Below are 22,887 nucleotides of genomic sequence, written 5' to 3'. Positions count from 1 at the left end.
CTAATCCTGAACATAATCTTTAAGCCAAGTAGGGGTACGCCTTTCGCGTCTTGGTCTCCTATCACCAGCTAATTCATCTGTGACTTCAATATTTTTGTTAGATGACCCAAAGTCATCATCCTGATTCTCAAGATCTATTTCAACATTTGAAGAATCACTTGTCTCCAGCTCCGTACTTTCGTGCCCTAGGTCTGGATCCTCGCCTCTGAGCACTTGAGATTTACATGCTTTTATTCTGTCGCAATTAACCACCTGTCCGTTTCCATTGCGTCCACAGTTGAGCTTATACAGGACCTCAGAGACTTTTGCAAGAACCTGAAATGGCCATCTCCAATATGAAGTCAACTTTGGTGAGCAACCAGTTTTCCTTTGGGGAAAATACACATATACGTGGTCCCAACTTTGAATTGTTCATAGGACATCTTCATGTCGTGATAATGTTTCTGTCGAAGAATGGCTCCTTCTAAATGTTTCCTCACCAAATTGTGAGCCCTTTCCATCCGATCAGTAAGTATCCAGACCCAATCATGTTTCGGTACCTGTTTCCAGGATGCAGGCATATTATATATGATGTCCAGAGGGGTAGCAGTTTCTCTATCAAGCATCAACATGTTTGGGGAGTATCCAGTTGATTCATGCTGTGATGCCCTATATGCCATCATTACAAAGGGTATGTTCTCATCCCAATCCCGATGGTTCTCGCTAACATAACTACTCAACATGGTGGCTAACGTCTTATTGAACCGTTCCACCATACCATCAGACTGAGGATGGTGTGGTGTGGTTCTTGTCTTTCGGATCTGTAAATGCTTGCATACTTCACTAAACAAAAGACTTTCATACTGACGGCCTTGGTCAGAGTGAATGGACACAGGAACTCCAAACCTAGAGATTACCTCTTCCACGATCCGTCTCGCAACTGTCTGAGCCTCCATGTTGGGCATCGGAAAGGCTTCTGTCCATTTGCTAAAGTAATCCGAAACCACCAGGATGTAGCGATTCCCTTTATCTGTGACCGGAAATTCCCCAAGGATATCGGTTGCTATCCTCTCCATTGGGTAACCCACTTGCAAAGGCTGCATAGGTCCTCTCTTTGTTTTAAGTGGAGCCTTCCTCCGGGCACATATGTCACATCCAGCAACATAACTTCTGACATCGCTTTGCAGCCCTGGTCAGTAGTAATTTTGTCTCTGATCTTGTTCAGGGTTTTGGTCACCCCTAGATGACCAGATGTCTTGGAGTCATGCATCTGCCGTAAGATAAATCTTCTCTGTGACAGTGGCATAACAATCTGATATGTCGTGTTGTTGCTTTCCTCAAGCTCCCACATACGACACAGCAAGTTATCCTTCAAGGCCAATCTACTCCACTGAGCCCACAGTGATTTTACCATATAACTTTCAGCAGTAATTTCACTGTACTCTGGACGCTTCCCTTCCTCCATCCAATTCTTAACGAGTCTTATATCCCGACTTCTGTCCTGTATCTCTACCAAGTCCTTTGATTCATCTGTCTCGGTGTCTTTGACCTCATCCTGTAATACCCTTGCATGTTCCTCATGCAAAACTACCAATCATCAAAATATCCACACTGGACGCATGGGAGTCTACTTAGCCCGTCAGCATTTCCATGCAGCCTACCAGCTCTATGCTCTATTTCTATATCATACGCCGATATCACCTCTAGCCATCGAGCTAACTGGCCCTCTGGATCCTTAAACCTTAGCAACCATCGAAGGGAACTGTGATCTGTTCTAACCACAAATTTACGCCCATACAAGAAATGTCTAAAGTGATTTATAAATGTCACTACTGCCAAGAGCTCCTTCCTGGTCACACAGTACCTTCTCTCAGACTTACTAAGAACTTTGCTGGCATAGGCGACTACCCTTTCCTGTCCATTCTGGATCTGAGACAAGGCTGCGCCGATCACATTTTGACTTGCATCGGTATCCAAGATAAATGGTTTACCGAAATCTGGATGAGTAAGGATTGGTGCAGTGGTTATCTTAGTTTTTAGAACATCAAATGCTATTTGACATTCTTCTGACCATTTGAAGACAACTGATGCTTCTGTCAGTTTATGAAGCGGTCGAGCTATATCAGCAAAGTTTGCAATGAATTTCCTGTAATAACTACAGAGGCCAAGGAAGGACCGAACTTGCGTCTTGTTTACTGGCTCTGGCCATTGTCTCACAGCTTCAACTTTCTCCGGATCTGTCTCGACCCCGTCTTCAGTTATAACATGACCCAAGTATTTGACTTGTTTCGCAAACAACGTACATTTCCTGGCCTTCAGCTTCAACACAGTACATAAAAAGTGCAATCACAAATCAAAAGCTTATTTTAGGTCTTAAAAAGTCTGAAACAAGAAGGGTGAAGTTTGAGAGTTCAGAGAGTGAGGGTGAGGAAGATGAAGAGAAAGTTAACAACGTTAGGGCTATTTACAACACAAAACAAACATCAACACCATACACAGAACAAACAAAAGTGTCAAGACTAGAATCAAGGGTCAAAAGATTAGAAGATGACACATGAGAAATAAAAACAAACATTCAAGATATCCTAAAAATTTTAAAATCCTCTAGTCAGAAAAACAATTACAGATCAAACAGTAGAGAGAGTGCAAGAGTTAGATCTCCTTCGAGTAGCCCAAGCAGACAAACTTGTTTTAAGTATAATCAAGAAGGTCACTATGCCAGAGACTGTCCTAATCGTAGGAATAGGTCACCATCACCCCAGTCTAAACCTTTAAACTTCAACAGGTTGGAGATGTAGGCCATTCTCCAACCTTTTCAGATACATCAGACAGGCCTCGTCCTAAAGTAAAATTTAAAATACAAGAAATTGAACTTTACAAAGATGATAAATTGAAAAAACACTTTTATGTCCCTTGTACTGTAAACAACAAAACAATTGATGCTGTGATAGATACTGCAGCACAAGTCACTGTTATGAATTATAAACTTTTTGAAACCCTCAAACCCAAACCAACACTGAATAGAGAAATAACTTTAAAAGGGGCAGGTAAACATAATATCATCAAAGCCAAAATAGCAGAAAAGGTTAATGTCATGTTATGCTCGTCTATGCTGTGTTCGATATTTCCAATTTTATCCGTACGCTACTGTTACCATATGTAAACTTATCCGGATATTAAGTTTTGAGAAAATTTAGGTAAATATGGCTTCGCGCCGCATGTTTCTGTAGATCTATTTACACAGCTTGGATGTCCACAAACTGTAAGTTTTTTATTGTTGCATTGTATAATCAATTCAGGTATTGTAAACTCTAAAATGTGCTTTGAGTATTTCATTTCTTGACATTTATTTATAGGTAATAAGAGTTGTTTATTTGCTGCAAGAGGTCAGCTTATTCTAAAACATGGATTGGTACACATGATATATTTTCCAAGATGTTACGATAATTACAATAGCACCTACTATTTTGTCTCTAATATTTTATGGAAATTACTTCTTCTATTTGTGCTTCCTAGTGTATGTGAATTTACATTTTTCACTTTTGTATTTAAGTCCTGTCCAAAATTTTCATTTTTTGGCATAACCTAAAACGTGGATTATGCTTTTTGTGTCAATTGTATATTTTTATTGAACCTTATAAGACTGTGCTTGTTCTTTACACATTGTATTTTACTTTGTAGTTTCTTACCCTCTCCGAGGAGGCAATAAAACATCCTAACATAAAAGCAGCTTAGGCTTGTTACTGCACAGTAAGAAAAGTTTGATTCTACACACCCACTCGCCATGAATAGTCTACCAGACAGACAACTACGGAGGACAAGAACACTCACTCAGGAAGCCCTCATGTTATTTGAAGAGAAAGTTGACCACTATAACAACAGGCTTAGAAGTGTGAGAAGAGACATTGATTCAGTTATCTTAGAATTTGAAGATGCCAAACCGACTGATAAGAACATTGTTCGAGCAATGAGAGCAGATCTTATTCAGTTTATGCAACAGTATAACAATGTGTCGAAAGAGTATGAATCATACCTGAAAGGAACTAGAACTCTAGCCAGTATAAGGGAAGAAGCCTCACACAGATTGGTTGCCTCAACAGTACGCGCCAAAGTGGATCACGTGCAGAAGGAGATGGAAAAAGTGCTAGCAGACAGCAAACCACCGTTTGGTAGCTACAGACAACACTTCGCAGACAAACAGCCATCCATCGCCAGTTCAAGATGCAGTCCTCGACCACAGAGCAAGAGCCAATCTGGTTCGGACCTGACTACATTTATACAGCGGCAAGCGGCCAAGGCGGACCTGCAAGCAGCAAAACTAGAACTTCAATTTGCGAAAGAGGAGGCTCAGCTTTTAAAGAGACAAGTGGCCTTGGAGGCTGAACGCAAGGTCTTGGATAGTCGGAAAGCGGTGGCACTCGCACAGTCAACCTTTGCGGCGTTTGACGAAATACTAGGCGAGAATAAGGACAAAGAGACTGAGTATGAAGATCCCATGGAGAGGACGAGGGAATATATACAGAACTTGACAAACAGTCCAGATGATCGAGATGATGTGTCGTCAGTGTTAGACTTCAGTGAGGCCCGAGATTTGAAACACTCAACGCCACAGAAGAGTCAGGGTGTACTGTCAACCCTCAACCCCCAGGCACCATCATTCTCTCCCCTTGCTTTCGATCATCTCGCAAAGTATATAGCCAAGAGGGATCTAATATCTGCTAGATTTACAATGTATGATGACAATCCTACACATTATATAGCTTGGAAGGCTACCTTCCAAAATATAGTGACCGAGGTTGGGGCAACACATTTAGAACATCTCGATTTGCTCGTTAGATGGCTCGGACCAGATTCCAAGAAGCAAGTACAGAGTATCCGTTCAGCAAACGTTCAGGATCCAGAGAAAGCACTACAACTAGCTTGGGAACGCTTAGCCCGTAGATTCGGAAGTCCTGAGATTATCGAAGACACGATTCAACGCAGGATCAAGAACTTTCCAAACTTATTGAACCACCAGAGGAAGGAATTCTTTGACCTCGCAGACCTTACCAGTGAGATAGAGGAAGTTAAGAACAATGATAAGAACTCTATTACCTTTGCATATTTTGACTCTTCTTATGGTGTGAATAAACTTGTAGCCAAATTACCATTCAATCTACAGGAGAAATGGACTCACAAAGCAAGTGAATACAAACTACACCACGATGGCCAGTATCCGCCGTTCACTTACTTTTCTTCTTTCATACAAAATGTCGCAAAGATGAAAAACGATCCAGGATTTGTTTATGATTCTGAAAACAGAAGTCAAAATCAAAGGAATGTTGGACAGCCTGCGATCCCTAGAAGCAACCCTCCTGCAAGAAATGTGTCGACTAAAAAGACTGAAGTGGCCGTTGACCAAACTTCTATGACAATCTGTCCACTGCATGGTAAAAACCACTCATTAAACCAGTGCAGAACCTTCCGCCTGAAACCTCTAGAAGAAAGGATAAAATTCATTCGAGACAAACACATATGTTTAAAATGTGCGGATCAACGACACCTGGCAAAAAATTGCAAGTCAAACGCACCATGTGGCATATGCAAATCTAATGTACACCCCACGGCGCTTCACCCTGACCAAGACGATAAGGAAGTGACAGCCGCCTGCACACAAGTCTGTGGAACAACTCGTCCTACGAACAGATCATGTGCTAAGATACTCCAAGTGCGTGTATACCGAGAAGATAGACCAAGAGTAGCTCGGACTGTGTATGCCATCATAGATGATCAAAGTAACCAGACCCTGGCAACGTCTACTCTCTTTGACTTCTTCCAGGAAAAAGGTCCGGAACACAATTATATCTTAGTGTCCTGTGCTGGGAGAAAACCTACCTTTGGCAGACAGGGAATTGGCTATGTTGTGCAGTCTTTAGACCAGACGTGCTCGTTGAAACTGCCTACCTTTCTAGAATGTGACGACATTCCCAACAACAGGGACGAAATCCCTTCTCCCCAGGTGGCACGACAGTTTGCCCACTTACGAGACATATCCAAGCTCATTCCACGAGTGGACGATAAAGTAGAAATAGAAATGTTAATTGGGAGAGACCTCCTTGAAGTACATCACGTTAAGGAGCAGAAAGTAGCTGACCCGAGTCTGCCGTTTGCACAGAAACTTCCATTGGGATGGGTGGTCCTTGGGAAAGTGTGCTTAGGAGACACACATGTTTCGGAAGTAGTCAACACAAACAAGACTTTCATTCTTCCAAGTGGACGACCCACCTTCTTTGAACCATGTGGGAACAAGCTTTCGGTGATCGACGATGTGTTCCAGAAAACTGAAAACTGACATCTGTAGAAGACCAGAAATTTGTGGACATTATGAACTCTTCTTTCAAAAGAGGCAAAGATGGATGCTGGATAGCACCACTACCTTTCAAAGAGGATAGACCAACTCTACCCAATAATAAACCACAAGCTCAGAAACGAGCTCTGATGCTAGACAGCAGCTTCAGACGCAATCCTACAAAGCTCCTTCACGCTCAAGATTTCATGCAGAAAATCTTTGACCAGGGACACGCTGAGATAGCACCTAAGATTGCAGTAGATTCTGAATGCTGGTACTTACCATTGTTCGGGGTTTATCACCCCAGAAAACCTGAGTCTATACGTATGGTCTTCGACTCCTCTGCCGAATACGAAGGACTATCTTTGAATGAAGTATTGATCAAAGGGCCAGATTTGACCAACAACCTCTTGGGCGTTCTACTTCGCTTTCGGCGGAACAAGATTGCTATCACTGGAGACATAGAGCAAATGTTCTACAATTTCAAGGTTACAGAGAAAGACCGTGACTTCTTGAGATTTCTTTGGCATCCCCGAGGTGACCTAAATGCACCATTACAAGAATACAGAATGACTGTGCACGTTTTTGGGAAACGCCGTCTCCTGCAATCGCCACATATGGGTTACGCAAAGCAGTACAGTATGCAGATAAGGATGTGCAAGAGTTTGTTAACAAGAACTTTTATGTGGACGATGGGTTAACTAGTTGCACAAGTGAGACAGAAGCAGTCAGCCTAATGAGAAGAACACAGAAGGCACTAATGGAAGGAGGACATCTTCGATTGCACAAATTTGCGTCCAACTCAAAGTCTGTTCTCCAGCAGTTTGACAGTGAAGACCTAGCCAAAGATCTCAAACACCTTGATTTTGGATGTGACACGCTTCCAGTTCAGCGAAGCTTAGGAGTCTCCTGGGATGTAGAAACAGACTCTATAATTTTTCAAGTCTCGGGAAACCTGAAACCCTTTACTCGCAGAGGGGTTCTATCGACAATCAACAGTCTTTTTGACCCTATAGGTTTCACAGCTCCCGTCACCTTGCAAGGGAAACTGTTACTGAGGGAGATTATGTCAACAGTGAAACAGGTGGGCTGGGATGAGCCACTTCAACAAATTTCCTTATCCGATGGGAAAATTGGGTTAACTCACTACAGCATTTAGGGGATGTTAAGATTCCACGCATGTATGGCAGATCCTCCCTGACCTCAGCAGATAGCTTCAGTGTCCATATTTTCTGTGACGCCTCCAAAGAAGCCATCGCAGCAGTAGCTTACCTCAAATTGGTCTCAGGGAATACGACCGATGTTGGTTTTTTGGTTGGAAAAGCGAGTGGCGCCGACGCACGGACATACTATTCCCCGGTTGGAGTTATGTGCTGGAGTTCTTGCTGTTGAGCTGGCAGAAACTGTAGCAGAAGAATTGGTCATAGATAAAAGTGCAATTCGCTTTTATTCTGACAGTAAAGTAGTTCTAGGGTATATCTCAGCCGAGACGAGACGATTCCATGTTTATGTCTGCAATCGTGTCAGTCGTATTAGGTCATTCTGCAGTCCGAAACAATGGGCCTATATCGCCACTGAATCCAATCCAGCTGACATTGCTACAAGAAGTTTCAAAACTGAAGAACTCCCTCAGAGTGAATGGCTCAGAGGACCTGAATTTCTGTTTGACAAATTTGTTAGTGTGGAAGAGAGCTTCCCCCTACTTAATGCTGAGGATGACATTGAAATTAAGAAAGAAGTTGTGAGCATGAAAACTGAAACAGAGACTATTACAAATTCTACGCAAAAGATTTCAACCTGGAGTGAAAGATGCGCTAGATTCTCATCTTGGTATAGTCTGAGTAGAGCAATTGCCAATTTGAAGAAGCTTGCTATGAACTTTATGCGAGATAAACAGAAATCTCACTTACCTGTTGAGCTGTTTGTCATAAGGCAGATCCAACATGAAGTGTATGCAGAAGAAGTACAAGCAATTACAAAGGGGAGTAAACCACCTAGCCACAGCACTCTTCTACCACTGAACCCAGTTTTGGATCCTGACGAAATCCTTAGAGTTGGGGGTCGATTGAAACACAGTCCAACTGGCAGGTTCACAACTAAGGACCAGTGCCCCATCATAATTCCGAAGGGTCATCACATTGCGGTGCTTCTTATACGTCACTTTCACACGAGCATACACCACCAAGGACGTCATCTCACTGAGTCGGCTATCCGTGCAGCTGGCTTTTGGATTATTGGTGGGAAACGTCAAATCATTACTATCATCAGGAGTTGTGTCATCTGCAAGAAACTTCGAGGCAGCTTCGGCTGGACAAAAATGGCAGATCTTCCTAGAGACCGACTAGAGACTGGCCCCCCATTCACCTTTGTGGGGATTGATGTATTTGGACCGTGGCCTATTGTATTCAGAAAAACAAGAGGCATGCAGAGAAACCAAAACCGCTGGGCCATATTGTTCACGTGCATGGTGTCTCGAGCTGTCCATGTGGAGCTTATTGAAGAATTGAGCAGTGCGTCCTTCATCAATGCCCTGCGCAGGTTCACAGCTATTTGGGGACCAGTACAGCAATTCAGGTCAGACAGGGGAACCAATTTTGTGGGAGGAACCAAAGAACTGAACTTAGACGTTCACTTTATTGAGAAGGGTCCAGTAGCTAACTATTTGCAAAGCAATAAGATTTCCTGGATCTTCAACCCTCCCCACGCATCACATTTCGGTGGTGTGTGGGAAAGAATGATTGGTTGCTGTAGGAGAATTTTGGACGCCTTATTATTGGAGAACAAACATGATTTGACACACGAAGTACTCTCAACTTTCATGCTTGAAGTATGTGCCATTCTAAATGCTCGACCACTTGTACCCGTTTCGTCTGATCCGGAAAAACCTGAAGTACTAGCACCTTGTCAGCTGCTTACACAAAAGAATCCTCTACATGACTTTGCACTGCCAAACTGTAACTTGAAGGATGCTATCAAGAGCCAGTGGAAGAGGGTGCAGTACATGGCGGACATCTTCTGGACACGATGGCATTCGGAATATTTACACCTACTCCAAACGCGACCAAAGTGGGAATCGACCGGAATCCATTTCAACAAGGGTGACATAGTTCTTCTTAAAGACAATGAAGCACACAGAAATCATTGGCCAATGGCAGTGGTTGAAGATGCGTACGAGAGCGAGGACGGTTTGGTCCGTAAAGTCAAAGTCAGAGTTGCTCAAGGAGACGAGCGTACAACCTATGTCCGTCCAATCACTCAACTCGTAAAGTTGTTGGAGGTTGAATGAATATGTACATGTGACATGTGATGTGAAATTGGCTTTGTGTACTTATTTGCTTACCAAATGTCTATTGTGGTATTCATACGTGTGCAAATTTACCATTCATGATGTTACTTAGATTTTTGACAAATGTGTTGTGTCAAATTTTGCCTACTTATTGTTTTGTGCAAATTTTTCATTATTATGATTTAATCTATAGATATGGTGATTTCTGGTAGAAATCAAAAGGGGAGTGTCATGTTATGCTCGTCTATGCTGTGTTCGATATTTCCAATTTTATCCGTACGCTACTGTTACCATATGTAAACTTATCCGGATATTAAGTTTTGAGAAAATTTAGGTAAATATGGCTTCGCGCCGCATGTTTCTGTAGATCTATTAACACGGCTTGGATGTCCACAAACTGTAAGTTTTTTATTGTTGCATTGTATAATCAATTCAGGTATTGTAAACTCTAAAATGTGCTTTGAGTATTTCATTTCTTGACATTTATTTATAGGTAATAAGAGTTGTTTATTTGCTGCAAGAGGTCAGCTTATTCTAAAACATGGATTGGTACACATGATATATTTTCCAAGATGTTACGATAATTACAATAGCACCTACTATTTTGTCTCTAATATTTTATGGAAATTACTTCTTCTATTTGTGCTTCCTAGTGTATGTGAATTTTCATTTTTCACTTTTGTATTTAAGTCCTGTCCAAAATTTTCATTTTTTGGCATAACCTATAACGTGGATTATGCTTTTTGTGTCAATTGTATATTTTTATTGAACCTTATAAGACTGTGCTTGTTCTTTACACATTGTATTTTACTTTGTAGTTTCTTACCCTCTCCGAGGAGGCAATAAAACATCCTAACATAAAGGCAGCTTAGGCTTGTTACAGTACCCGCATCGTTATTCTTTACAATTCTATCGTGTCCTATCGTGCGTTTATCCTATCGTATCGTGCGTGTACCCTATCGTATCCTATCGTATCGTGTTTTCCGTTTATCAGGTTTTGCGTTTTCTATCGTGTTTTCCGTTTATCGGGTTTTGCGTTTATCGTGAAGATCGTTTATCAGGTTCTATCGTGTATCGTGTTTTGCGTTTATCGTGTGCATTCGGAAACCCTCGATTTTTATCTTTACCTTGAAAAGAAACACCCGAGATATCTCGAGTTCATCTTTCGTTTTGTTAATTTATTTAGGATTAATCTAACTGTTGAACAAAAAGAGAAATTAATACTTTAACTCTTGTATATTTTTTAAAATAAATAAATAAATAAATAAATGAACGTCAAGTACCGTCACCAAGCAGAGAGCATAAATCGAATGTCAAATTCTATTTTTGTACATGAAATAATCGATCTACTATTTGAATCATTCGTTATTTTTGTTTTAATTTGTCGATATGTAAGAAATATTTTTGTCAAAGATAGAAATATTATAATCCCTTTACACAGTCAGAGTCACAAAAGCGATACCTTTATTAACTTTGTTTTGATGATTATAGTGCATAAAATATTAGGTGTGTGTGCAAAAAATAAATTATGAATAAAAAAAAATATCAGTATCTTTATTAACGCTATCCTTTTACCAATAACGGAAACATAAATTTTGTCTATGCACGCAAGTTTTGTTGCTCCTTTGTATTATTATTTTTCTCTAAAAAGTATATATTATAATATAGATGTTTGCCATTCATATTTAACTACTGCATTTAGAAGATGTAAAAAATAAATAAATAAATATACAAAACCACACAAATTTTTATATTATATAAAATATTTACATATTATACATCTTACCTACTTCGGCGCGGAGATGAAGTAATATATACCGTAACTTAGTGACAGGTGGAAGCGATCCCGTGACAAGAGAACTGACACCTACCTGCCTAATCCGTACACTGTCTTCTTGTCAAGTCAAGACCCCCCCCCCCCTTTCCCCTACATGACCGGCCGTGTGTATTCAACGTAGACATACCTGAACTCTAGCTCTCACCTGGTGTCAAGTATTTATCTTGAACCCTACTGAGTTTCAATGAAATGTATCTACTTATTTTCTGGATATTGTTCATAATATTTATGAACAACACTTAATTAACAATTAAAGATTTTATACTAAGAAAATTGGTAAATGTACACTTCCGTTACAGATTAAAAATTGAATAATTGAATCAAATAAAATATAGGCGATGTTTGTCCTCCAAACTCCGTTGATTTAGTTCATTTGTATATTTATATGTAATTTTTATAGGTTTACAGTCATAAACATGATTGGTGTGATCAAATAAAAAAAAATGCGCTTGCAGTACTTCTGGATCTTAGGGTTTTCTGTGTTGTCTGTCATTGTTACATGTAAAGGCGTCTCAAAGATACATGAAAAAAAAAAAATCGCCCGCTTCTGCGGTGATACACAAGACTGGTGAATACCTTGTATTTAATTTTATTCGTGTTTATCGATTGCATATAATACGTGACTATATTGAAGAAGTCAATATATATTTTTATTTTATTTTATTTTTATTTTTATTTATTTATTTTTTTTGGCTTTTTGAATCGTTTTTTTTTTTTTGGGGGGGGGGAGGGGGGTTATGGACCCCCCTTCCCCGCTGACTGTGCCTCAAATGGGGTTACGACTTTCATAATTTACAAAGTTTTGTCTAATTTTGCCGATGTCGTCCTATATAAGATAAGTTTTGTGACAATTATTACAAAGTCTAATAGCAATAATTGACAATTATTCAATCCGAAAATCCACTTGTCAAATTGTGGAAATTGATTTATTATTTATTTTTTGTGTGTGTTCTAATATGTTGTAAACAAGTGTACGTAACCATTCAATGTTATTTAATTAATACACAGATTAAGTACACAATAAATATATTCATATACAATGTAAGCTTAGTTTACACGTATCTATAGTAGATACAAATTCTGTTATTGTAAATGCTTATACATGTAACACAAGCACGCTAAGAAAGCAGTATCATTTCTTTGGGGGCGGCCGGGGGGAGGGGGGTGGGGTCTAAAAAAGAAATGTTTTGAAAAGCAAACCAAAATGGCTAAAGACATTATTATCGTCGATGGGCAATATTATATAAGCATTATATTACTACTGTATACTACACATGCTGGTACACTGTAACATTTTTTTTTTATTCATACGACTGCATGCTCCCTTCTAGCTTAATCTTACAGGCCTATAAAAATACCAAAATAAATACAAAAGAATGGAAATGTGATATTTTTTTCGGATAATAGATGATGACAGATCTAGTGACGTTTACTAATTTTATTAAATTCGATTTTTTTCGGAGGTCTCCTTCCTCATATATACATATACAATGTATGTACTTGGAATGTACTTGGAATATGTAAATAATTTCTATGTACACGGGATATGTGTGACATATATATTTATATATAGGAGAGATTAATTATTCACAGTCCAGTGCACGCTCTGTCTCAATGCAACTAGGAATTTCAGCGATTTTAAAACGAAAAAAAAAATTAATTTATATAAAATATAAATCAAATTCGTAAAAAACTTGAAGGAGAAAGCATTAACCTTAAAATAATTAAAATAATAATTTTTCAATCTCCCCCCCCCCCCCAAATTATGACTAGTATTTTTTTTTTGTAAGATTTGAATTATTAAATACAAACTATTAAAGGCGATTTTGGATACTTTGCAGACTTCTAGCAAAAGGTATTGAATCCAAATATTTCATTTTTTTAACATGTTTTTCCGTAAAAATAATCAATGTTTGTTATGAATTTCATAAGGTTTTATTTGTTAAAATAATGAATATATTTATAGCGTTTCGTGAATTTATTGCACTTGGGTGTAAAGCTTCGCTTGTCTACGGACTCAAAATTCAAATTTAACGATTCGAAGGAATTTCGACATTTGTATGATTACACAAAACATCGCCTAATTTCCATCATAGAGTGGAATTATTCTTAATATAATTAGAGTTTGAATTTGATGACGATCAATTTTATTGACAAAAACACCATATCTTTTACAAAGCATAATTTCTTCAAATGTTTTATCATGATAAATTTAAAATGTTTTATCATTTCGATTTGCGGCTTTGTAAGTAATTAAAATTATCATACTATAGTATATCAAAAAGAAAACTTTTCGTCTTGTCAAAAAACGTTCCGCATTTTGAAACAATCCTATCAGGTTTTGCGTTTATCCTATCGTGAAGATCGTTTATCAGGTCTATCGTGTTTTGCGTTTATCGTATTTTGCGTTTACCGTGTTTTGCGTTTATCGTGTTTTGCGTTTATCCTATCGTGCGTGTATCCTGTCCTATCGTGCATGTATCCTATCGTATCGTGCGTGTATCCTATCGTATCGTGTATCCTGTAAAGAATAACGATGCGGGTACTGTACTGCACAGTTAAGTTAAGAATAGGGCCAATTGTACAAAGACGGGATATAGTGGTTGGGGAGATTGCAGACTCCTTATTACTTGGCCTTGATTTTTTGAAAGCACACAACAGCATTATCAATATGCAAAACTTGACTCTTACATTAGATGAAACATCAGTGCCAATCACTAAGATCAAAACAGAGGGTTCTAAGAATGATGTTCAAATGTACAGAATTTCTGTACAGAAAAGAACTGTCATCCCACCTCAAACAGTTCAAATTACACCATTAAATGTTGACAAATCATTCAAAGGTTCACTTTGTATTGAAACAGAAAAAAACTTTTCAAAGGGTATGCCTCCCAATTCTGTGATAAATTCAGAAGAAGCAAGAATTCCCTTTAGAAATCCAACAGACAGATTTGTCACTTTAAAAAAGGGTCAAAATATAGGTTTTGGAATGGAAATAGATGAAGTAGTTGATATGGAAGATGACGAACAAATATCTGTCAATAAAATTGACATAGGTCACTCCATTATTACCCATACTTCAGAAAATTTAAGATCTCAGTTACCACCTCACTTACAAGACCTATATGATAGATCAATTACTAACCTAAATAAGAAAGACCATTATGAAGTTTTCTCTTTGTTAAATAGATTTCAACATGTTTTTGCCAAAGATGATTTTGATTTAGTTCTTTTTAATGGGGAGATAACTCATAAAATTAACACTGGTGGAGCAAACCCAATCAAACAGAAGTTGCGTAGAACACCAATGGGGTTTGAAAATGAAGAGAAAAAACACATTGAGCAAATGCTTGAAAAGGGTATAATTCAACCTTCTAATTCAGAGTGGGCCTCTCCTCCTGTATTAGTGAGAAAGAAAGATGGGAAAATGAGATTTTGTATAGACTATAGGGCCTTTAACAAAGTTACAACAAAGGATGCTTTTCCCATATCAAATATACTAGATTGTATTGACACTTTAGGGGGAAATACTTTTTTCAGTTCACTAGATATGGCTTCAGGTTACTGGCAGGTACAAGTAGATGAACAAGATAGAAGCAAAACAGCATTTACAACTAAGTATGGCTTATATGAACATGTTAGATTACCCTTTGGTTTATGTAACAGCCCAGCCACTTTCGGTAGAGTTATCCAACAAGTTTTAAGGGGATTAACATGGCAAGAATGCTTAGCCTACTTAGATGATGTTATCATTTTAGGTAGTGATATGCTTTCCCATACTAGAAATCTTTCTGCAGTAATTTCCAGATTTGAAAAATACAATCTGAAACTCAAACCCCAAAAGTGCGATTTATATCAAAGAGAAATCAAATTTCTAGGAAAGTTAGTCAATCAAGATGGTGTTTCAGTCAACCCTGAATGTATAGAAATTATCAAAAAGTGGCCAGTCACAAAAGATACAAAGCAATTAGAATCATTCTTGGGATTTGCAAACTACCATAGAAATCATGTTAAGGGTTTTGCAGAAATTTCTCACTTATTATATCAACTTGTAAAAACATCAAAAAGTCAAAATTTGAATGGTCACAAGAACATCAAAATGCATTTGAAAAGATCAAACAATGCATCATTCAGGCTTTGACATTAGCATACCCAAATTCACAAGATACCTTTATTTTAGACACAGATGCATCAGATAATTCAATTGGTGCTGAATTATGTCAAATACAAAATGGTAAAGAACAAATTGTAAGTTTTGCTAGCAAGGTATTAACACCAGCCCAAAGAAAATACTGTACCACTCGAAAAGAACTCTTGGCAATTATTACATTTACAAGACAATTAAGACATTTTTTGTTTGGAAATACCTTTATTCTAAGAACTGACCACAATAGTTTAATATGGCTTTTAAATTTCAAAAACATTGAAGGTCAGCTAGCAAGATGGATTGAAGAATTGTCACAATATAACATCATTTTACAACATAGACCAGGAAAAAACCATAGTAATGCAGATGCCCTTTCCAGAATACCAGATAGTCTAGATCTTTGTAATGAATGTAGACCTGGAATAGAATTGAGTCAATTACCTTGTGCTGGGTGCCATTTTTGCACTCGAGCAAAACAACAGTGGGTTACTTTCGAGAATGATATAGATTATGTTATTCCTTTGACAATAAGATCAGTTGACAGTTTTGATACAATTGCTTTCGGGTTGTCAGATATTTTTGATCCAGGTGAATTAAATAAAAAACAAAATGAAGATAGTGATATTCACAAAATCAAAACATGGATAGAGTCTGGGATAAAACCATCTCAGAAAGAGTTATCATTAAGTAGTCCCAGTGTTAGATATCTTTGGGCATGTGAATCTCAGTTACACCTAAAAGATGGTCTTCTATATTATCTATGGGAAGATCATGTTAATCCAAGATATTTATTTGTGGCTCCAAAAAATATGCAACCTGAAATATTGAAACATTGTCATGACTGTAAAACAGCATGACACCTAGGTCAAACAAAGACTTATGAAAAATAAAATTGAAACAGTGCTCAATTTGGTATGGTATGTCACAACATTCCAAATTTTATGTTGAAAATTGTAGTATATGTAACAAAAATAAAAAGCCCAACATCAAAGCTAAGGCTGCTCTAGGTCAATATCATGCAGGCTATCCTCTTCATCGTGTACACATTGACATACTGGGGCCCATTCCTGTAACCAAAAATGGAAATAAGTACATCTTGATGATCATCGATCAATTTACTAAATGGTAAGAAATTGTCCCAATACCAAACCAAAATTCTGAAACAGTAGCAAAAGCTGTGGTTGATAATTTTATATCAAGGTATGGTTGCCCTACAGAGTTACATTCTGACCAGGGTAAAAATGTTGATGGTGTACTTATGCAAAAATTGTGTCAGCTATTACAAATAGCTAAAACCAGGACAACACCCTACCACCCTCAGTCTAACGGTCAAGTTGAAAGATACAACCGTTTAGTACTGCAGAGTATTCGATGTTATTTAAAAGACAAACAACATGAATGGGACCTCAATTTACAACAAATTGCAGGTGCTATTAGAGCTACTGAAAATAGACAAACTCAGTTTACACCAAACTTTATGTTTTTAGGAAGGGAAACAACTCAACCTATAGATTTGATACTAGGTACATACAACTTGAACAACTCCGAGAAAGAAATTCCTGAATACTTACAAGATTTGAGGTCTAATATTACAGAATGTCATCAAATTGCAAGAGAAAATATTTGCAAAGCCCAAGATAGACAAAAAAGATACTTTGACACCAATTTATATCAAAGTATATACAATTTGGGAGATGTACTGAAAATTGATTCAGCTACAAATTTGGGTCAAAGTTCAAAATTAAAGTCTCCTTGGAAGGGTCCATATATCATAACTGAGGTCAAATCTCCTGTTTTATTTAAGATCATTGATAAGAAAAACAGAGAAACTGTAATACACCATGATCGTATCAAGCTCTGTAAAGATCTAGATCATCCCGGCTGGGTAAAAAGATTCAGGAATAAGTTTTTCAATCAGAGTGATGGGTCTTTGAAGCAGGCTGATTGTCCTTCCTCAGCTACAACATCTGAATCTGATGATGTGATCTCAGATGTTGTAAACTTTATTGCTAGGGATGATGCGTCGGATATTCTGATGCATCATCAAAACTCCAATACAGCTTCAAGTTCTCTTTCTACAGAAAAAGAACAGGTTAAAAGAGGTCAAAGGACAAGACAAAGACCCCGTAACCTATCTGACTATGTACAGGATTAAATTAGCAGAAGTGCATGTGAATTTTAAATAACTAACATGTTTTATCAACTTTATTAACTGTTTTTAATGTTTTATATATAAAGAAAACAAACAAATCAAACTAATAGATAAATACACACACCTATTTTTATTTATTTATTTTTTTTTTGGTATATTTATTTCATTTTACTAAATTAGTGCCAGTGGTTTATATCTGTATAATAATATCAAAAACCTACAAGCATCAAGCACATTTAAATTTTGACAAATTTATATATTAAGAGTAACTTGTATTAAATGTAGAGTACAATTATTTTAGAAATGTTAGACTTAGGAGATCATTTTGTTCCTGACTATGAAGAAGAACCTCAACCAAACCCTGTGCAAGCCTGTGCAAGGTTCCACTTTAGGTAAAAAAGGAAAAAAGTGCCCTGTTTGTAACTCGAAGTTTACACATGTTCGACGACATGTTATTCAAGAACATATTCCTTGGTGTCTTTATCCAAAGACATCATGTTGGACATGTGAATTAGGTTTTGGACAGGAAAGATTTTTAAGACTACATATAGAAAAAGAACATTTTGATGACTCCAGCTACTGTAGATATGATACTAACATTAATGGTCAAATTTGGGTTGAAAAAATATCTTCTTTAATCAACAGATTCAACAAAGTTAATGTGATATCGTTTATAAATTCAAATGAAAAATTTTCCACATGTTTAGGAACAATTTGGCAAGAAGATGACCTAGTACAAATAAAATATTACTTGGATGCAACACATCAACACCAGGCATTAACAAAGACACCTTAACCCGCTAAAAATTTCACAAGTCTATTACACTGGAAAATACTCAGTATTCTTTTGGATATTAGCAGCCCTCCTGCTGAGGTTCTACAAAAATGTTAACTTAACAAAAACAAAGAAATACTTATAATAGGATCCTCAATTATTTATTGGGCCCATCAAAGATCAATTGACACCCACTCGACTGATATGGGTTTACAAAATTGCAACATTAAATGGCATGGAGTAAGAGGTATGAAATGGTCTTCTCTCACTCAAACTCTACACTCTGCTACAAAGGATATAATCCCAAGCATTATTATAATCCATTTAGGATCTAATGACATCTCTTTTTCAAGTCCTCTTCCTCTTATAGCAAAATGAATAATGACATTGCTTCATACATGGAAAATTTTCCGGTTCCAGATACAATTTTTATATATTCTGAACTGCTGTCAAGAAGAGTTTGGGGCAGAATTGCAGTCTGGGAGGGAGAAAAATTTTTAAATTGTATATATATGTACAGTATACTGGTTTTATATTTAAATGGCACTAAGTCGGATGTTCTGATTTGTGCCATACCTTGGGGTTCGTTAAAATGGGGAAGAATGTAGTAATAAAAGGTTTTATAAAATTGTTCGGGTTCGGGATGTATATATTTGTATACGTCATGATCAGCTGATCACTGAAATACCATATCAAACCAGTTGTGAATTTACCCTGGATGTATACGGAAGTCTGTTGACACCTGTCCCGTCCGGAGTCCACAGCTCAGGTGGGTTGTAACCTATGTTACCCCGTCACCATTTTCACAAGTTATACTAACTAAATATTGTACTCCCTTATACTAACGCACTTCACAACAATATCAATGGACGGTGTAAACGAATAATCTACCAATGATTGTTACATAAAGATTTGCGCGTAGGTTGTCCCATAGAAAACACATGATACTGATACATAACTTATCTTGAACTGAAATTTAGTTATATTTTTAACTTGTTGGTACATTGATACAAGGTCAAATCTTCCTTCCGGGGACCTCTCATATGTTATCACATGACAATTTCATGTATGACTTACTAAAGTACGGTCATATTAAAAGAAAAATAGGATGTACCATAAAAACTTCGTACAGGATATATAGGATTTAATGTACGATGCATGCAATACTCTTTAAAAACTAAGATTAGTAGGGCGTACGTAAATTATCTTCTCAACACGGTGCCACACGTCAGTTAGTGTAGGTAGCATTGGAAATGGAAGTAAACATGTAAAATATGTCTATCAAAAGATTTGGGATATTTTAATTCGAAGGGGGGGGGTCGCGAAGGAGCGAAGTCAAAGCTGGATAATGGTCATCATGTGGAAAGAAATACTCGGACAATTTGCTGGTATGCAGCTAGTATAAACCACATATTTTCCACGGAAATAAACGATGAGACACGGTGATAGTTAAGTGATATATTCAAATGACATGATTATGGAACACTGATGGCAAGAATTGATTTCAAACAAAGAAAAAAGTTACGAAATACAAAACTATAAACACCGATAAAACAAGTTACACGTCGCGAATCACATTACCGACAAAAATGAGAGAAAAGGGCATTATCCTTTTATTCGCTACGCGGAGCTAATAATATTTGACGTTGTTGACGTTATTCCCATTTTGTTTTCATACTAAATTTTGTGCATTTAAATATTTTAAACATGAGAAATTACCTTTATTCCGTTTTTTATCGCAATAATTTTTTTTCTAATAGTAATGCGTCGGATCCATTCTTACTTTATTTTGGGGATTTTGGACCATTCTTTATGAAAATATTTACATTGTGATTGGATAATGTCCAGTGCTTTATCCAATGAAAAAATCATTTACCGATGCATTGTGGGAAAAATATTACTTGTCAAAGATGAATAGGTCAAATATAGGAATGAAATTTGAAGCCATCGGGAATGTATGGAAGGTGAGAATGTAATTTAATTACGTCCAATAAGATTATTATAAAGTAATCTCATAAATTAAACATATTTTTATATGTATCGCTGACTTGCATGGGGTATTTTTTATAAATCAATTTGTTTTCTTGGTAAGAATACCGCCATATTGATTTAAATAATGGACCTGAAGCATCACTAAATGTATCAATAACTGTAACTGATGTCCGTTTTACCAAAGAACTTATGATTCAGATGATTTTTCTAAATTATATACAAGTAATTGATTTCTTTGAAAATGATATTGTACCTTTCCGTAGTTAAAGCAAGAATTATTTGCTAAACTTTGCTTCGATGTAGGGTCAAAGTCATAAGTTCTTTAACAAAACGCATAGGTTTAATTTAAATATGTTTTAAAGAATAAGTAAACAATTTCATTGAGTTAAAAAAAATTTGGCATATATTTATTGTAGAATAAAAATTCATCTACTGGAAATCGTCATCATCTGACGTCCGTACTAAGGCTGTTTTGGCATACATGGGTTCGAAAGAGTTGTCTTTCCTTTCCCTCGTCTTGATGGTTCCTTCTCTTAAAAGTCAGCAGGATAAATGTTTCTTAAATTGATATAGTGTAATTAAGTATCCTTGTAAATAGCTAACCTTTTTCATATCTTTGTTTTTAAAATAATGTTATTTAATACTAATCAATGTCTTCAACTAATACCTCCTTTCAGAAAAATAATTTGTGTTCTTAACTTTGAACATGACAAATTTGTTTTGTGTCATATGAGATACATAATTGCATGCAATTGCTTTGTAACGGATTTCTGCATTGTTCTTTTTATAATCTTTTTATTTGGTGGGGCACACTAAGTAACTTACTTTGGTTTGTAAATGATTTCTGCATTGTATTTTTGAATCATCTAATTTGGTGAGGCACACTTACTTTACTTTTATTTCTTCATTTTCTTGTACATGATTTACGGGAAGTAAATAGATCCTTTTTTTACCTTTATTAAATGTTTTATTTGAACTTGGTCATGAAAAGCATAGAATTAATAACATTAATGTGTTGTTTTTTTAAGCATGTGTTCAAAGTGCGAGGCACACATAATTTTTTTCTTTCATTTTGTAATTCTATTTCATGTTATTCTTGTTCAACATTACTTTTCATTTGGTGAGAAACATCATTCTAATTAATATTTTTTTTTAACTTTTAATACCTTTAGTCCACGATTAGGGTTTCCTCTATGGAATTTCACCCTCCTGCCAAATAGGGATTCGTCTATCTCCACAAACCCCTGCATTTTTGGGTACTGCAGATTTGTATAAAAATCCTCTATGGAATTGCACCCTCCTGCCAAATAGGGATTCGTCTATCTCCACAAACCCCTGCATTTTTGGGTACTGCAGATTTGTATAAAAGTATTCCTTGAACAGTTCCCGAGTGAGACTTGCCCAGATTACGGTCGTTGTACCATAGGCCATTCCTGACATATTGCGCAAAGCTGCTCTTTTCCAGGTACGACTGGATGAAAACCATAATATCCTGCTGCATTAAATTACTTCTGCCGAAGAAGGATTATATACGTTATGACATCGTATGGTCCCTGTTATTAGTACATCTGAAAATGCTGCCTCCAGTAGCACGAGCAAGGACCTTCAGGCTCATCTGGCCATCGCAGTTGTATGGGCACTGAAATATGGTAGCCAGGATGCCTTTTTCTCTACACCATCTATGGACATCATCTTCAATTCTGGAAAAGAATAAAATAAAAAATTCCACGAATTTCCGAAATCTCGTGGTTGTAAATCTAAGATATTCTCCACTCGTCGTCCTCCGTAACTTCCCCCACCTCTCCTTGCCGACATGACTGAACTGGACGACTGGCAAAATCGCGGCTATTTATTAGGAGAGGAGGTGGAGCTTCTTCATTAATTTTTGAATAACAATAACCTAAAACTGGATCTAACCAGATACTTACCCTTAAAATCTGCTCACTAACCATTAAAAAACGACGATTGTAAATAGAATTTTTGTAAATTTATTCGATATGTTTCAGCTTTTTTCAATTGTTGTTATGTTCTTTTTTTTCTGTCGTCACGCGGAAGATACCGCCTCCTCTTGCCATCCAAATACTGAAATTGTCTCTGGCTAACGTTAAATGCGTATTGAGTGTAGGTACGGCCAGCATGGAATAATCTGAAATAAGGATTAAATTCTAACCATAGAATCGAAATTAATAAATTTCCAATTTGAAGGAAATTAATATACCTGAAAATGATACGAAAATGACTGTGCGCGGCTCTGTTCCTACATCACCCAAAGAATAAAAACATCTGGGTTTAAGCCGTTTACGTACACAAACGTACGAATTAATAGCCTTTCCCAGTGAGTGAAACACCGGTTCCAAAATAGTCTGCGAACTAATGTCGGCCATTCCCTAG

The 22,887-nt window shown here is 37.1% G+C and overlaps 4 protein-coding genes and 1 pseudogene across 4 annotated transcripts; 4 read left to right on the top strand and 1 right to left on the bottom strand.

Annotated features, from left to right (window-relative positions):
• LOC133180378 (uncharacterized) lies at nucleotides 1-935 on the bottom strand. Its single transcript, XM_061314919.1, has 2 exons — nucleotides 540-935; nucleotides 1-315 (listed from the first exon to the last, which is right to left on the bottom strand). Exons 1-2 carry the CDS (start codon nucleotides 933-935, stop codon nucleotides 1-3), a joined length of 711 nt encoding a protein of 236 aa, XP_061170903.1.
• Nucleotides 936-3,088: 2,153 nt separating this feature from the next.
• Nucleotides 3,089-6,310, top strand: LOC133180377 (uncharacterized). Its single transcript, XM_061314918.1, has 2 exons — nucleotides 3,089-3,241; nucleotides 3,661-6,310. Exon 2 carries the CDS (start codon nucleotides 3,764-3,766, stop codon nucleotides 6,308-6,310), a length of 2,547 nt encoding a protein of 848 aa, XP_061170902.1. The 5' UTR covers nucleotides 3,089-3,241; nucleotides 3,661-3,763.
• A 733-nt stretch (nucleotides 6,311-7,043) lies between these two features.
• LOC133180376 (uncharacterized) lies at nucleotides 7,044-7,466 on the top strand. Its single transcript, XM_061314917.1, has one exon. The coding sequence runs from the start codon at nucleotides 7,044-7,046 to the stop codon at nucleotides 7,464-7,466; it is 423 nt and encodes a 140-aa protein (XP_061170901.1).
• Nucleotides 7,467-7,607: 141 nt separating this feature from the next.
• Nucleotides 7,608-9,593, top strand: LOC133180374 (uncharacterized). Its single transcript, XM_061314916.1, has one exon. It carries the CDS (start codon nucleotides 7,608-7,610, stop codon nucleotides 9,591-9,593), a length of 1,986 nt encoding a protein of 661 aa, XP_061170900.1.
• Nucleotides 9,594-18,032: 8,439 nt separating this feature from the next.
• On the top strand, nucleotides 18,033-22,210 carry LOC133180373 (uncharacterized; annotated as a pseudogene).
• The last annotated feature ends 677 nt before the right edge of the window (nucleotides 22,211-22,887 follow it).

Source organism: Saccostrea echinata, unplaced genomic scaffold (assembly GCF_033153115.1).
Source record: "Saccostrea echinata isolate AGI-Se365-2 ecotype Australia unplaced genomic scaffold, CSIRO_AGI_Sech_v1 ptg000006l, whole genome shotgun sequence".
Lineage (NCBI taxonomy): Eukaryota > Metazoa > Mollusca > Bivalvia > Ostreida > Ostreidae > Saccostrea > Saccostrea echinata.
This window is presented reverse-complemented; position numbering and strand designations above follow the sequence as displayed.